The sequence below is a fragment of the Camponotus vicinus genome, unplaced genomic scaffold, assembly GCF_025532165.1.
Source record: "Camponotus vicinus isolate PSW18456_S1 unplaced genomic scaffold, iyCamVici1.0 SCAF_9, whole genome shotgun sequence".
NCBI lineage: Eukaryota > Metazoa > Arthropoda > Insecta > Hymenoptera > Formicidae > Camponotus > Camponotus vicinus.
The window spans coordinates 632,766-646,389 of record NW_028141981.1 but is presented as its reverse complement, the minus strand read 5'-3'; the positions used below and the strand labels follow the sequence as shown (position 1 = coordinate 646,389).

Here is a 13,624-nt window from a genome sequence, read left to right as displayed (position 1 = left end):
ATATTTTTTTTTATTAATTTATATATATATATATATATATATATATATTTATAGTTAATATATATATATATATATTTATAGTTAATATATATATATATTTATAGTTAATATATATATATTTTTTTCTACGCGACGGTGCCCTCTTTGCTACCATCACTAGACCGGCATAGACGGTACTGCTTTTCGCGGCGCTCGGCCGCTAGCATGCACTTGGAGTGGAGAAAACAGCACCAAGATCCGGACTGTGGTGATTATACAAAGCTGCATTGGATTCAAAGATTTTGCTATTTACTGCTAGTATGTAAGATGTATAATGCAATGTGTATAATTTAATATACATCTACTTTTAATACAATTAGGAATCGAGAGTATGAAACTATAAAAGATGTGAAGTATGTTTTGTAAAATTATTTCTACAACCATAAGAAATCGTACTATTATTCTTAAAAAGAAATAAGAAATATTCCTTTCTTTCAAAGTCTTTTCAAAAAATGAAAAAGACATATAGAAATTACAGGCGAAAGAATCTATTATATTAATAATATCGTTTAAAATATTTCCAAGTTAGATAAAAAATAAAAACATTAATGAAAATGTTAATGAGTAATATCTTTGAATTTCCTGAAAAAAAGAGGAGCTGAAACTTTGGTTAAAAGAAATTATGCAAAACTTAAAAGTATAAATTTCTAATTGGCCGTTCGCGTTGGACCTTTTCGAATAAAATGCACAATTCTTGTTCAATATATTTTAATATTCTTTTCCTTACATTTACTAAAAAATATTTCGCACGATTTATATTTTCTTCCTTCGAAAGATTAAAATAGATAAAGTTGAATAGCGATTAGAAAAAAGAAATACCTCCAAGATTTTAAATTTTGCTGTGCATGTGCAATCCGCTGTCACGATTCCTTACACATTCCCATTTAAAAATTATATAGATAAAAATTTTTAATATGAGACATTTTACAAATTAATATAAGTTTGACAAATATACTGCAAGAGATAATAATTCATAATGCATTTAAAGGAACAATAATCTTCAAATATTAGAAAAAGGATTTGAAACAGAGCAGGGCAAGAAATAATTCGCAAAAGAAGCATTTATTTTCCATCTATTTTCGTTTGTATATTTCTCTTTAATTTTACACATATTCTTGTAATAAACAGAAAAATAATCAATTACGATACATTTCTTGATATATACACATATGGTGCAATATTGTTTTATACGACAAAGTTAATTGTACATCGATTGTATGTTGCCATGAGTGAAAAAATGCGTTTTCTATTTATTTCTATCTATTTCTTGACATCGTGAAAAACTTTTGTCGTGAAAAAATTACATAAAGAAAGAAATAGAGCATCTACAGTACTATATCTGCATGCGCGAAAAGTCGAGAAATTAATCGGGACGTTTGGAGAGATATAAACGTCAAATAAATTGTTTTATCTAATACGGAAAAATGTTACTCTCTAAAATTCCGCCGAATGCGTTTGACTAAGGATTAAATTAGCGCGAATGTTCTATCGGGCTTCAGATGATTCATCGATTCTCTTCGTCGCCGCGGTTGTTTTGCATCGCCATTTTTTCGGCCAATGCAGGATTTGCCTGCATCATTCCACGAAGTAGCATTTCCGCGGACACGCTGTAATTAAGATACTTGACGTTAAATACAGGTTTGCGAGCATTATAATTAATGGTAATCATTTACTCGAGAGTTAGTGACACACAAAATTTCTCGAATGTTTTTTTCAATATATGTATTACATATTCTTTGTGTTTAAATTCAGTGTCACTCGTGGTAATTTTACAATAATCTACGTAATAAAGTAACATATAAATAATCTTAAAAAATTGTCAAATAAGATAATTTTTAATTAATTTTTTAATTATTATTATTTGAGTTAATTTATATTTTAATAAATTGCATCATAAAAAGTTGTAGTTGCATAATAAAAGTATTAGTTTTCGCATAATTTTCGCGAAAAGTTACAAAATTATTTCCAAGAAAATTGTTAGCAAGTGGAAAAGAATTGAGATCTCACATTTTAATCGAGATGTTGTCTACTACTTATATACTTTATTAGACTCACAGAGCCCGGAGCTTACTCACCCACGCGGGAAGTTTCTCAGGGGCAGCAGAATCCTCTCGCGCCCACGAAGATCCGGGATCCTTTCCGCCGGACTTTCTCTCTTCCCGAACCCGATCGCTGTAGAGATGTATTCTGGTTTGAAGCCGCGGATCTCTCTCAGCTTCATTCGATGTTTGAAGAAACGAGGATAAATGCGTCCCTTCGTTGCCGTTGCGATGAAGGACCCCGCCACGAAAAACAACGCTATCGCTAATATCACTCGCATGATTTCCTGGCGCAAAAAGAAAGATTCATCGGACGCAATAATGAAAATGTTCATCGACAATATAATTACGCATATTGTTTAAGGACGATTTCCGATCGGAAGCCTGCATGTATCGTCATTGATGTTTATTATAATTGATTGAGCGATACACATGGCTCACAATACAAACTTCTTACGAGATTTCACGAGACATTGGAGCATTTATATCGATCTGCGCAGACAATTGTGTTGCACAGATATAATTTATACTTACATGTAATATGAGATAGAAATTTATTTTATTAAAATATTCATTATAATATTTATATATTTCGAATCTAATTTCTAAAGGAAGCAAATTCTGTTAGTATTAGTAGCGAAGTGACAACTTCTATTTTCGCTTTCAATATTATATTAGAAATAAAAATACTCGAAAAATTATATATATAAATTATTTATAATAAAAATATTATATATTTTTTGTAACTGGATTAAAATATTTTTAAATTTTCACAAAAAATATTTTTTACTCATTTTATAATGTATTTTTTTAAATATAATTTTCATAATAATGATTTAAAACGATTAGAGAGAGAGACACTTGCTCTTAAAAAAATTCAATTATTTTACTAAATTTAAAATATAAAAAGATGTCATCGAATGCGGCATATTGTGTGTTGTGTGTCTCACGTAACAAAAATTAAAAGTATAAAAAAAACCAATGTTTCTAATCATATTTGTATATTTTTTTCAGGTAACGATCGAGATAAATTTTCGTGATACGCGCTGGCCAGAGATCGCGCGCGAGACCAGAGATTTTTCGAATATTTTTCGGTAGGAAGAACGTCTTCTTCTTCTTCTTCTTTTTCTGTCGTGGCACTGGGCAATATTAATCTTCGCCCATGCTGCCAGATATCTTCTTTGTATTCAAAGTTCCAATAAATGAAAAGTACAATTCATCCGGCCAGAATATGAATGGCCAAACTATACAAGCACTTCAGTCTTATGGAAAAAGGTTAAAATAGGATTTATGATTTTAACAGAAGGATTTTTTAAAAGTTCAAAAATATTGTAAGGATGGGGGGTGCCCAGGGCTTTCCCAAGCGAGCACGTCAGTTGCGTCAGGAAGAACGTCGACTTGATCCACGTATGCATACGAGCTGAGAACTGGGCTCGGAAACGATTTCGCGTCGTTTTGTATGCGTATGCGAAGCCGCCGACACCGGCGTCGCGACCGCCGGCGACGGCGGCGTCGTCGCCCCCATCGTCGCCCCCATCGTCGCCCCCGTCGTCGCTAGATCGTATTTTTCTTTAATTTCTTAAAGTTCCTGACCGATCGATATTTTATCGTCCCATTGAAATTCCTGTTGATGAAATAGCTGCAATTACGGACGCGCGGATGGCTCTTAGAATGCAAAAGGGTATTTAAAAGCGTATACATTCTTGGGAATGGAGGATATAAAGAGACGCCGAAACCGCCGTCGCCGCTATTGCCGCCATATGTCGTCTAGCCGCCGATGCGTATGCGAAATTTCCCCGCAGTACGATAGTATACGCAGTGGGCGATGTTTCCCCTAAGGACGTTATTTCGTAATGATACATGCCACGCCTACGCTTTTATCTAATTTACATTGTAAGCTCTGCGCATTTCTTCAAATGTATACATTAGATTTGACCGATAAATTAAAACAGAGTAGATATTAAATTATATTAAATTAAGCACAAATTAATTTTCTAAATGGCTAAATTAGAGCTTTCAATTTGCAAATTAGCAGGAAGGTGGAAAAACATGAATGACAAGAAAATAATAAGAAAAAAATTACGCAATTATTTTTTATTTTTTTTTATTTACATGAAATATATATATGTATATATAATATCTATATAAGAATATAATAGTACAAGATAAATTTATATAATACACGATATTAGGTTACAATTTTCATATCAGTTGCATCATTTTGTCATTTTAATTAGAGAATGATCTAATACGACGACAGGTATCTCCTTAAGAATCAGAGAACGTGGAATGCCAGAATATTTTACGAAAAGCTCCAAAAAATGGATATTGGCAATTGCTTCAGTTTCTATATCACTTCCTGCTTTCGTGCTAAAAAAATAAAATATTTTTATTAATATTATTACATCCGTATCGAGATTGATAAAGTTATTCTTACCTTTCCATGGTAACAAATGATAGGATATACATACAAAGATATTTTATATAACGATTTATTACGGAAACGTGAAATTGACAAAGAATTGTTTGTATTCCTATCGCAAATACTACGGCATCAACGGGATCTTGATATTTCTTACTTAAAAGACTTGCTGCAATAAATAAATAAAAAAAATATATATATATATATATATATATATATATATATATATATATATATATATAAATGTTTAATTACAATATATAATTTTATTATAGAATATCTAATAATATATATATTCTCGAATTAATGTATATTAAAAAATGATAAATTTACCTGTACTTTTACAGTAATATAATTTATTCAATTGCGATGCTGTAAATAGAAAGATAATAAGAGCTATATTATCTATCTTTGATGATTTGATATAAACTTTATTATGCGGATCACTGATGCCAGCCCAATCCAATCGCACACTCAGTTCGTGAAGCAATTCGCTTTTCTCTGGTTCAGTTTTATTATTGCTATCTTTTCTCGCTATTTCGCACAAGACGGCTCTGTAAAGAATAACGATTGTAAAAAAAGAAGTAGAATTGAATTAGTCTTTTTTACATTATTATTTACGCATTTAATGTTTGAAGTGCCGCTTCCATATGTTTTGCTTCAAATTTGCAAGCGGTATTTAGCTCGTATGCAATTTTTTTCCTAAGCAATTGATAGTGACCTATTTTCAATGTCCATTCAAGCGCCGGTAACCATAATTTACTATTGCTTATAGTATTGTGAAGTTTTGTAATGTTACCTAAAATATATACATAGTTAAAGTTTACTAAATAATATTCATTAGTTATTTTTCTCACACATCTCAAATTTTTACCCTTGGCGCTGTCTAAAGAACTCAGAGTAACTTCACAATCTTCCAACAGAGACATCCACGTTTTGTTCCGTAAACTCTTTTCTATATAATGAACCAAACTTTCTAGTTCCACGACAATAAAGAAAGAAATAAGTTTATCCAGTCCTGATAATCCCGGCGTACCTATCGTTTCTAATATCACAGAGAAGACTTTGTAATTTAAAACTTCAATTTGTGTTTTAATATCGTACCATGCTAGAGAATGTTCTATATACACAGTGGTTCTAAAAAAATATAAAAGGATTAAAAAGGCGCAATAATTATTTAATATAAGCGTAAGATCTAAATAAATATAACATTATACCGGGGTTCGGTAATACGGATGATCTCTCTAGCGAGTCTACCCATGAAGGTCAAGGAATTATTATCTGTTGAAAATGCATGTTTGTCTTCTTGAAACTGTCTCCATGATTTTCCTAATACCGAGGAGGAGCCTCTACGTTCTTCTTCAACCGCGTTATTTATAATATATGTAATCTAAGATTTTTATTATATACATATATGTATATACAGGATGTTCGGAAAATCGCCCGCAGTACTTCGGGAAGTGATTCAGGACCCAAAAAGAAGGAAAAAAGACTATATAATCATAGGTCCGGAAATAAGTCGTTTCCGAGTTATAACCATTTTTTAAAAAATCGTAATTTATAATCCGCTTAGCATTCCTCTTTTTTAGTTTTTTTAAATTTAAAATTTTTAAATTTAAAAATTTAAATTTTCAAATTTCAAATTTAAATTCAAATTTAAAAATTTAAATTTAAATTCAAATTTTTAAATTTAAATTCAAATTTTTAAATTTCAAATTTTTAAATTTTCAAATTTTTAAATTTAAAAATTCAAATTTAAATTTTAAATTTAAATTTTTAAATTTGAATTTAAATTTTTAAATTTAAAATTTAAAATTTAAATTTGAATTTTTAAATTTAAATTTTTAAATTTGAATTTAAATTTAAATTTTTAAATTTGAATTTAAATTTTAAATTTAAAAAAACTTTAAAAAAGAGGAATGCTAAGCGGACTATAAATTACGATTTTTTTAAAAATGGTTATAACTCGGAAACGACTTATTTCCGGACCTATGATTATATAGTCTTTTTTCCTTCTTTTTGGGTCCTGAATCACTTCCCGAAGTATTGCGGGCGATTTTCCGGACATCCTGTATACACACACACGTATGTATATTTAAAATAAAAAATTTATGCGAGAGTGTGTGTGTGTGCATATGCATATGTGAAAATTTATTATGTATGTGTTCAAGTTATTATATATTAAAATTATATATAATATTCTTACTTCTTCATGCCATATTTTTAAGCTATTTATGTTAATATAATCCTGAATATATTGAAAAGATTTTCTGTATCCGTCCATAATTGAGGACAAATTATGTAATTTTTGTAAAAGAGATGTCTAGAAAAAAATATTTGGCAAGTTTATAATATTATAAATTAAAATTTTTTTATTTATTAAAATTTACCTTGGATTTTTGATCAAAATTGAGACCATTGTGTAAAGCTAAAGTGACCTTTTTAACAAGTTCTTGACGTATACCATCCTCTAAGAGACGATGCGAATCGACTCTCAAAACTCCCAAAGAAACACTTCTCAGTGATAAAACGCCGTTTGTAAAAACTGACACAGCGTATGTTAATTTCGCCATCTATAAAAATATTAGCACGTGTATTTGTTTCTAAATTAAGGAGAATCATTAATCAAATATACTTGTAATCTCTCTGCCAATTGTGCATAATCCTTGAGTTTATCTTTGGATAGTTTAGTTGGAATTTCTTTAAATGCATTCGTTTCAAGATGTACTATCTCTGCTAACAAGCCAAATACAGTTTCAGGTATAATTTGCAAAACACGTCTAGCATATCCTTCGAGTTCTCGGCTATAATATTGGGACACCGAAGATAAATCTGCGCTTCGTGCTTGGTTTACTCTAAGTAACGGAGTTTCCAATGCTGATGCCATCTAAAATAATATAATATATAAATTTGTATATATAAGTATAAATTTGTATATATATGTATATTTCCCCTATAATTTTTAATAGTATATATTTACTTTCAGAAAGAGAGCTTTTAACTTGATGACAGTTGGTGGATTTTCCTTTATACTTTCTTGCATTACATCAATAAAGGATTCCATTATATTCCATGCATAACAACAATCTGTTACAATATTCAAACTTATCATGATATCTTCAGATATACTACCCGTACGCAACATATTGCGTAAAGTCTCGCGTGTATCGCCCAAATATTGCGAAATATGTAGATTATTTTCTAATTGATGAAATTCTGAAAACATAAACATATTATATTGACATACATTACATTTATATTGATCTCTTTTATGTAGACATATGTTAATTGAGCTTCTTTACCCTGAACTTGTTCTAATGCTTGCAATAATTGTACTATCTTCCTCCCATCTTCTTGTTTTAATGAATCAATATGTTTACTTATTTCCATAAACCATGTATAAAGATTCTGATTTTTATCAATACCATCTAGAGGTTTAGCACCTCCAAAAATTTGTACAAGATCAGTTATACGTTCAACGCATATTCCTTTATCTTTCAACCACTTGGCTTCTTTTCCAAGTAATAACTAATATATAAAATAAAAAATTTAATATTATATTATATATAATTTATATTAATAATTAATAATTATATATAATTCTTAATTTGTATAAGCAATAAATATATAAGTTGACAAATGATGATAAAAAATAATTTTAAACATACATCTTTATACATCTGTTTAACATCTTGTTCAATTTGGGCAGTGCTCAATAATAATCGAAGACACTTTACTGTGGTATATTTGCCCTCAGTTATAACCAACTGACGCAGAGTACGTGAACGTTTTGAATCTTCTAATGCTATAGTTGGTGTAGCTGTGTGCAAAAGAATCCAGTGTAATGTAACATTACACTCCCTTACTAACTTGACTAAAGAACCTGTTGCATTTTCATCCAATGTGCCTGCCAGTTGTACTTCTTCAGTCTCTTGTAACAATTTCTGGAATATTTTTTCTATGAAGCAAATAAGAAGAGGCTCTAAGAGACTAAAAGAGAGAATGTAAATCTATCCTTTTATAATCCAGGAATATTGTATAAAATCTTTTTGATATATACAATATAAAAATATTGTAATAATTTTCATTACAATATAAAAAGTGATAAAGAGAACAAATATATCATTAACTATAACAGAAAAATTGGCAAATTTTTATATTTTTTCACATAAAAGTTATTTTTAATATATTACATATTTATTTCAAAATGTATAATCAATTTTAAACTTGTGAAGTTTTTACTTACATCCATTCTCACTCCATATTTTTGCGCGATTCCCTTCACATTTGAATTCTCAAGTGTATTATTCAATGCTGTTCGTGCAGCTTTATAAGGAGACCACCAATCACATAGATTAATCACTGTTCCCATATAAATACTAATTACCCAATTGTCAGGAAAGAATCTGTCCACTATTTCTCTCATAATGGCAGTTTGTGTATGCAGTATAGTTTGTTTAAATGACAAAATTATGACTAACATTGATGCTTGTGCAGCTACAGCGGTACTACGATGTTCTGGATGCGGAAAAGCAAGAGTCTGATTATAAATTTCGTCTGAACGCAGTCGACCAATAACAAGATCTATCAAAAAATCGCGCAAAGCTACTCTCCTGGAAAAATATATATATATATATATATTCAATTGTAATCTGAAAAAATGTTTATTGTGTGTTTCAAGACTTTTTATATTTATATATTACATACTTGAAATATTCCTCAGGATAATTAGCTGGTCTTTTAGATAATGTCCTCACATATCCTGTCGAACGAAGAAGCATACAAACGTCATCTACTCTAGTTGCAGAAGATCGCTGTGCATTGTATCGATGGTAAGACACAAGTAATCTTTCACGTATTCGACCTTCAAAATGGTAATCAACCAACAGCAGCATGACACCATATAAATATACAGCTTCGCACTGCACAGAGATACAATTCTCTTATTTTAATGTGCATACTAAATATGTTAATATTACAATTTACACAAATGTTCTTTTCTGCCAAGTAAAAATTGTTGAGCATTCATAAATACAAAAAAACATGTACCATTAATTGTTTTCCTTCCTCATTGAACATAATAGATTCTATTGATTGATGTATATAAATGCCATCCCCCAACTCATCAATATAAAAATTTAGATCTGTGACATACTTGTGTATACTCTCGAAAGCAAAATAAAACCTTGTAAGTATGTCTGAAAAATTATTTCGAAGTTCCTCATCAGTTTCTTGGAGTGTCTAGAAAAAAGTATAGATAATTTTATATTCATATATTCCGTTCTTTAACAATATATATGTAATATGATCTTATAGAAATATTATAGAAAGAATGCTAGTATTTACCGGATCATCCTCTATTTTTTGTTCGTAAACACTGGCTGCTTTGAAATACGCAAAGTCGATTATAATCGATCCATATTTTTGCACCAATTGTTTCGAGTCCAAGCTGATCCATGTAACAAGAAAATAATGTAACAATTATCGCACACGAATATATGTATAATATAGAAATTATTTGAAGGAATATTAATATAAAATTAATATATATCAATATATAATTAATTATGTACTCGATTTAATATGTAATGTAATTAATATATTAATTATGTGATAAAATGGAAAAATTACATTTGCGATAAGTAACTAACCTAAAGACCGGTGGCACGTAATCTTTCAATCGCATTAATTCAGCTATGATAGCATTTCCACGAGATACCAATCGTAGTAAATTCTGCCCGCAAATATTATTAGTTGCCAAAAAGTCGCCCATTTTTTTTAAATAACTTCAATGATTATTCCTCATCGAAATACTTGTCAACTTTTGACAGAAGTGATGATAAGTTACGCTGGGTCGTTGTATGTACAATTTGACATTTGACATATCATTATCGTCCGTCGATAATGATTACTCGCTGCTTTCCATTTTAACCGCAATATGTCAAGGGAGCGTTATATAAATGTTTTTTCCTAAGGAAAAAGTAAAACTATTGTCTGTAAAACTGACGCGAGTGGTTTCAATAATCTTATTTAGTGATCGGAAAAAAATACAAGTCGTTACAGGGAATTAATTACACAAGAGTTATGCGCAGTAGGTTTTGGAAAATGCGAAATCATATGGAACATTCGGTTTATCATACATTTTCATCTTTACGATGCTTTGAAAATAGCTCTCGGATGTGATAGCGTGAATACGATTGTCTCCAATTTTCTCAGGATTTTTCTGTCAAATGTTGCGAATGCTGTAGTAATGAACTGTCACATTCCTCCCGCAAGATTTTACGAATAATTTGAAACACTTGAGGGGAGAGACCGGGAGAACCTCTCTTGCTGGTTTAGAGTTGCCGATCAATACCGATGAGAACTAAGGTTTCTCGGTATTAATTTGATCAATTCGACAACACCTGTCTCTCGTCTCGTTAGAATGGAGGTAAGACTTGTATTGATTGTTTTGATAAGGAAGAATTAGAAGCATGCTCATGATCATTAATAAATAATTGATAAAAAATAAATAAACCGTCATATTAAAGCAAGTAATTTATAGATATTTAAAGTTAAGTAATCATTTGTAAATTAGCACTCTGAGAAATGAATATCTGAAGAAATGTCAATATATCTTTAAATATCTCCCTTATATTCGTTATAAAATAATATTCTTAGAGATAACTTAATTGCAATAATAAAATATCATTTTTATTCATCATTTATAGCCAGACACTAAAGTTCCTTTGCCATTAGAACCCATAAAATCAAACCAAGTGGAGGATAGGCGCTTATGGGTAGGCAATTTAGATTTAAGAATTAATGAGTAAGTATTTACATAAATTTGTAATACATATATACTTTTATTTCATAAAAAATTTAATATTTTTTTAATAAACTTGATATCTAAAGAAAATATATGTATTAAAGAATTGTATTATATATAATTTTGTATTATAATAAATGGAAAGCAATTTGTTCTATTTTATATTAAAGTATACACAAATTTGAAAAGAAAAACTAACTCTTTTTTCGTCAATCGGTACCAACTCCTGAAACTTGTCCAAAAATACGGCACAATCGAAAAGTTCGACCTGCTGTTTCATCGGTCAGGACCTCAAGCTGGTCAACCAAGAGGATACGCATTTGTTACTTACAAAACAATCCAAGATGCCAAAACAGCAAAAGATGCTTTACATAATCTAAAAGTTGGAGCTAAGAATATTATTGTCAGATGGGCACATAGTGTTACTGAGGTATGATATATTGACATGATACATATACATAATTGTTTAATATAAACTTCATATGTCTTAATTATTTATAACAATGCATTATATCATTTATTTTATAAAACACACATATTAATTTATAAGTTTTATAATTTTAAATATTTCAAAACTACACAAGAGAAAATATGAAAATAAGTAGTCATATAAATCAATTTTTATTTAGTCGGACATGGAGAAACCAAAGCCAAAAATAGATATTCCTGCCTTAGCTGGTGCAAAGAAAGAAGATAAAAAAATAAGGTAAAAAAGTTTTATACATTTCTTAAAGTGATGATTAGGAATAGTCTTATAATTAGAATCTCTACAACATTATCATACAATTTATGTGCAGTCTTGAAACAGCAATCCAAGCTATTGAAGCAAAACTTAAATTGATGAAAGAATCAGAGGAGGAATTTGAGTTGAATAAACCATTGGAAGGATCGCCGATTATACATTTATATCAGAAAGCGGAAAATCAAAAACCGTCCACCTCTACACGTTATCACAGCCGTGGGAACTATTATCATCATAACAAACCATACAGTCGCCATAAACCAAGAAGATAATTCGTGTATAATCATATTTCGAATATTTCATATTCTTTCATTTATCACACATACAATAAAACATTATTTTTTTCATGATGATAATATTTATGTTATTTATAATAATCTACATTTTGTAATGTTATTTTTATTAAAGATTCTATATTCTCTGCTGTATTTTAAAAAATTTTATATACATTTTGTGTTGTGCAATGCTGATAAGCAATGAAATATGATTCCTATGATAAATATGTGAATATCTTAAATTCCTATAAACAAATACTAGAAACATTAAAACTAGAAATTCGTGTTTGATAATACTTAATATATACATTGATGTATTTTCGTAATATGTGAAAATCTTTTATAATAAACGCATATTTGTGAGATGCTTTGTAACAAAATATTGAGATGTGCAAATTACTTCTATTATTTATGTTTTTGGATAAATAATGATTTATATAACATCCGATTATTATAATACAATTATAATAAGAATTTTTAATAATAGACAGCATGTGTCTACTCTTTATTTTGTAATTTTTCTATTATAAACTTTCCACGCATATGATATGGTAAAGGTACTACACCAGGACATGGCAATTGTCCTGGGATATGACACATACAGCTTTTTTTGCACCCTACTCCAAAATTTGCTGGATTATCCTTCTCTTCCTTGGCTAAAGCTTCTTGTTTTAATGTTGCCTTTGATTTTCCTACTACTCTTACAAGATGATGAAGTATTTCGTCCTTTGATTTACTATCTATATCTATTAACATTGTTTTTCCATCTTCTGTAAATTTATATTTTTCACATTGTAGAATATGTACTTTTGAATGCAACTATATAACTATTGTTATATTAAATATAAATCTTATTCATAAAATAACAATATCACAAATCGTACCATAGTAGCATTTTATGAATGGCGATGGTGTCATATTTTTATAAGCAACTATTTGCACGTTTGGATTTTTGTACTGCAGTTGCGATAAATGCCAAAATATAAAATCTCTAAAAAGATTGAAATTAGATTTATATTAAAAATCAAGAGAGATAGGCCATATCATATCACACATAACCTGAAATCAAAAATCTTACCTTGCACCTCGATGATGATCACTATGTGTATTATAATTGATGGATAATATCTGTATTTTATCCTTTAAAATCAACGGACCGGACATTAGATATTTCAATGTTCGCCGCACGGGCTCCTTGCCTATCATAAACGGCATTTTGCATAAATTTATTTATTGTTGTTCGCATTTACATATACATTGACCAGCTGACGAAGATCGTTCTTGAAAATCGATCAATTT

At 29.5% G+C, this 13,624-nt stretch overlaps 4 protein-coding genes and 1 long non-coding RNA gene across 8 annotated transcripts; 2 read left to right on the top strand and 3 right to left on the bottom strand.

Annotated features, from left to right (window-relative positions):
- Positions 1–58: 58 nt before the first annotated feature.
- Positions 59–2,827, top strand: LOC145977117 (uncharacterized). 2 transcript variants are annotated; one of them, XR_014440418.1, is made up of 3 exons: positions 59–1,124; positions 1,539–1,677; positions 2,089–2,827. It is a non-coding gene; the product is annotated as an uncharacterized LOC145977117 (long non-coding RNA). The 2 variants fall into 2 exon arrangements; XR_014440417.1 differs by having other exon boundaries at positions 61–1,120.
- Positions 1,102–3,512, bottom strand: LOC145977116 (allatotropin). Its single transcript, XM_083108832.1, has 2 exons — positions 2,115–3,512; positions 1,102–1,646 (listed from the first exon to the last, which is right to left on the bottom strand). Exons 1-2 carry the CDS (start codon positions 2,411–2,413, stop codon positions 1,544–1,546), a joined length of 402 nt encoding a protein of 133 aa, XP_082964958.1. The 5' UTR covers positions 2,414–3,512; the 3' UTR covers positions 1,102–1,543.
- Positions 3,513–4,157: 645 nt separating this feature from the next.
- On the bottom strand, positions 4,158–10,443 carry Strump (WASH complex subunit strump). Its single transcript, XM_083108806.1, has 17 exons — positions 10,152–10,443; positions 9,847–9,949; positions 9,550–9,741; positions 9,208–9,422; positions 8,747–9,113; positions 8,169–8,444; positions 7,803–8,028; positions 7,481–7,716; positions 7,136–7,387; positions 6,891–7,073; positions 6,707–6,823; positions 5,718–5,890; positions 5,375–5,637; positions 5,122–5,299; positions 4,834–5,054; positions 4,516–4,669; positions 4,158–4,448 (listed from the first exon to the last, which is right to left on the bottom strand). The coding sequence occupies exons 1-17, from the start codon at positions 10,271–10,273 to the stop codon at positions 4,295–4,297; spliced, it is 3,432 nt and encodes a 1,143-aa protein (XP_082964932.1). The 5' UTR covers positions 10,274–10,443; the 3' UTR covers positions 4,158–4,294.
- On the top strand, positions 10,434–12,497 carry LOC145977113 (putative RNA-binding protein 18). 3 transcript variants are annotated; one of them, XM_083108826.1, is made up of 6 exons: positions 10,434–10,591; positions 10,671–10,930; positions 11,211–11,311; positions 11,528–11,738; positions 11,938–12,014; positions 12,106–12,497. In XM_083108826.1, the coding sequence occupies exons 2-6, from the start codon at positions 10,925–10,927 to the stop codon at positions 12,320–12,322; spliced, it is 612 nt and encodes a 203-aa protein (XP_082964952.1). In that variant the 5' UTR covers positions 10,434–10,591; positions 10,671–10,924; the 3' UTR covers positions 12,323–12,497. The 3 variants fall into 3 exon arrangements, with proteins under 3 accessions (XP_082964952.1, XP_082964954.1, XP_082964953.1); XM_083108828.1 differs by having other exon boundaries at positions 10,435–10,930; positions 11,211–11,279; positions 11,571–11,738; XM_083108827.1 differs by lacking the exons at positions 10,434–10,591; positions 10,671–10,930 and having other exon boundaries at positions 11,290–11,308; positions 11,479–11,738.
- Mrps25 (mitochondrial ribosomal protein S25) lies at positions 12,197–13,620 on the bottom strand. Its single transcript, XM_083108829.1, has 3 exons — positions 13,404–13,620; positions 13,210–13,316; positions 12,197–13,095 (listed from the first exon to the last, which is right to left on the bottom strand). The coding sequence occupies exons 1-3, from the start codon at positions 13,538–13,540 to the stop codon at positions 12,824–12,826; spliced, it is 516 nt and encodes a 171-aa protein (XP_082964955.1). The 5' UTR covers positions 13,541–13,620; the 3' UTR covers positions 12,197–12,823.
- Between the last annotated feature and the right edge of the window lie 4 nt (positions 13,621–13,624).

What these genes read in the sequence shown, in the direction of transcription:
- LOC145977116 (XM_083108832.1), bottom strand. Translation starts at nt 2,413, where the DNA reads ATGAACATTTTCATTATTGCGTCCGATGAATCTTTCTTTTTGCGCCAG. An exon ending in CTGAGAAACTTCCCGCGTGG is followed by an intron (nt 1,647 to 2,114) that starts GTGAGTAAGCTC and finishes TCTTAATTACAG; the next exon opens with CGTGTCCGCGGAAATGCTAC.
- Strump (XM_083108806.1), bottom strand. Translation starts at nt 10,273, where the DNA reads ATGGGCGACTTTTTGGCAACTAATAATATTTGCGGGCAGAATTTACTA. An exon ending in TAAAAGCTCTCTTTCTGAAA is followed by an intron (nt 7,388 to 7,480) that starts GTAAATATATAC and finishes ATATTATTTTAG; the next exon opens with ATGGCATCAGCATTGGAAAC. An exon ending in GCACTTCAAACATTAAATGC is followed by an intron (nt 5,055 to 5,121) that starts GTAAATAATAAT and finishes TATTCTTTACAG; the next exon opens with AGCCGTCTTGTGCGAAATAG.
- LOC145977113 (XM_083108826.1), top strand. An exon ending in GATTTAAGAATTAATGAGTA is followed by an intron (nt 11,312 to 11,527) that starts AGTATTTACATA and finishes CGTCAATCGGTA; the next exon opens with CCAACTCCTGAAACTTGTCC. An exon ending in GGGCACATAGTGTTACTGAG is followed by an intron (nt 11,739 to 11,937) that starts GTATGATATATT and finishes ATTTTTATTTAG; the next exon opens with TCGGACATGGAGAAACCAAA.
- Mrps25 (XM_083108829.1), bottom strand. Translation starts at nt 13,540, where the DNA reads ATGCCGTTTATGATAGGCAAGGAGCCCGTGCGGCGAACATTGAAATAT. An exon ending in GATCATCATCGAGGTGCAAG is followed by an intron (nt 13,317 to 13,403) that starts GTAAGATTTTTG and finishes CAATCTTTTTAG; the next exon opens with AGATTTTATATTTTGGCATT. An exon ending in ATTCATAAAATGCTACTATG is followed by an intron (nt 13,096 to 13,209) that starts GTACGATTTGTG and finishes ATAAATTTACAG; the next exon opens with AAGATGGAAAAACAATGTTA.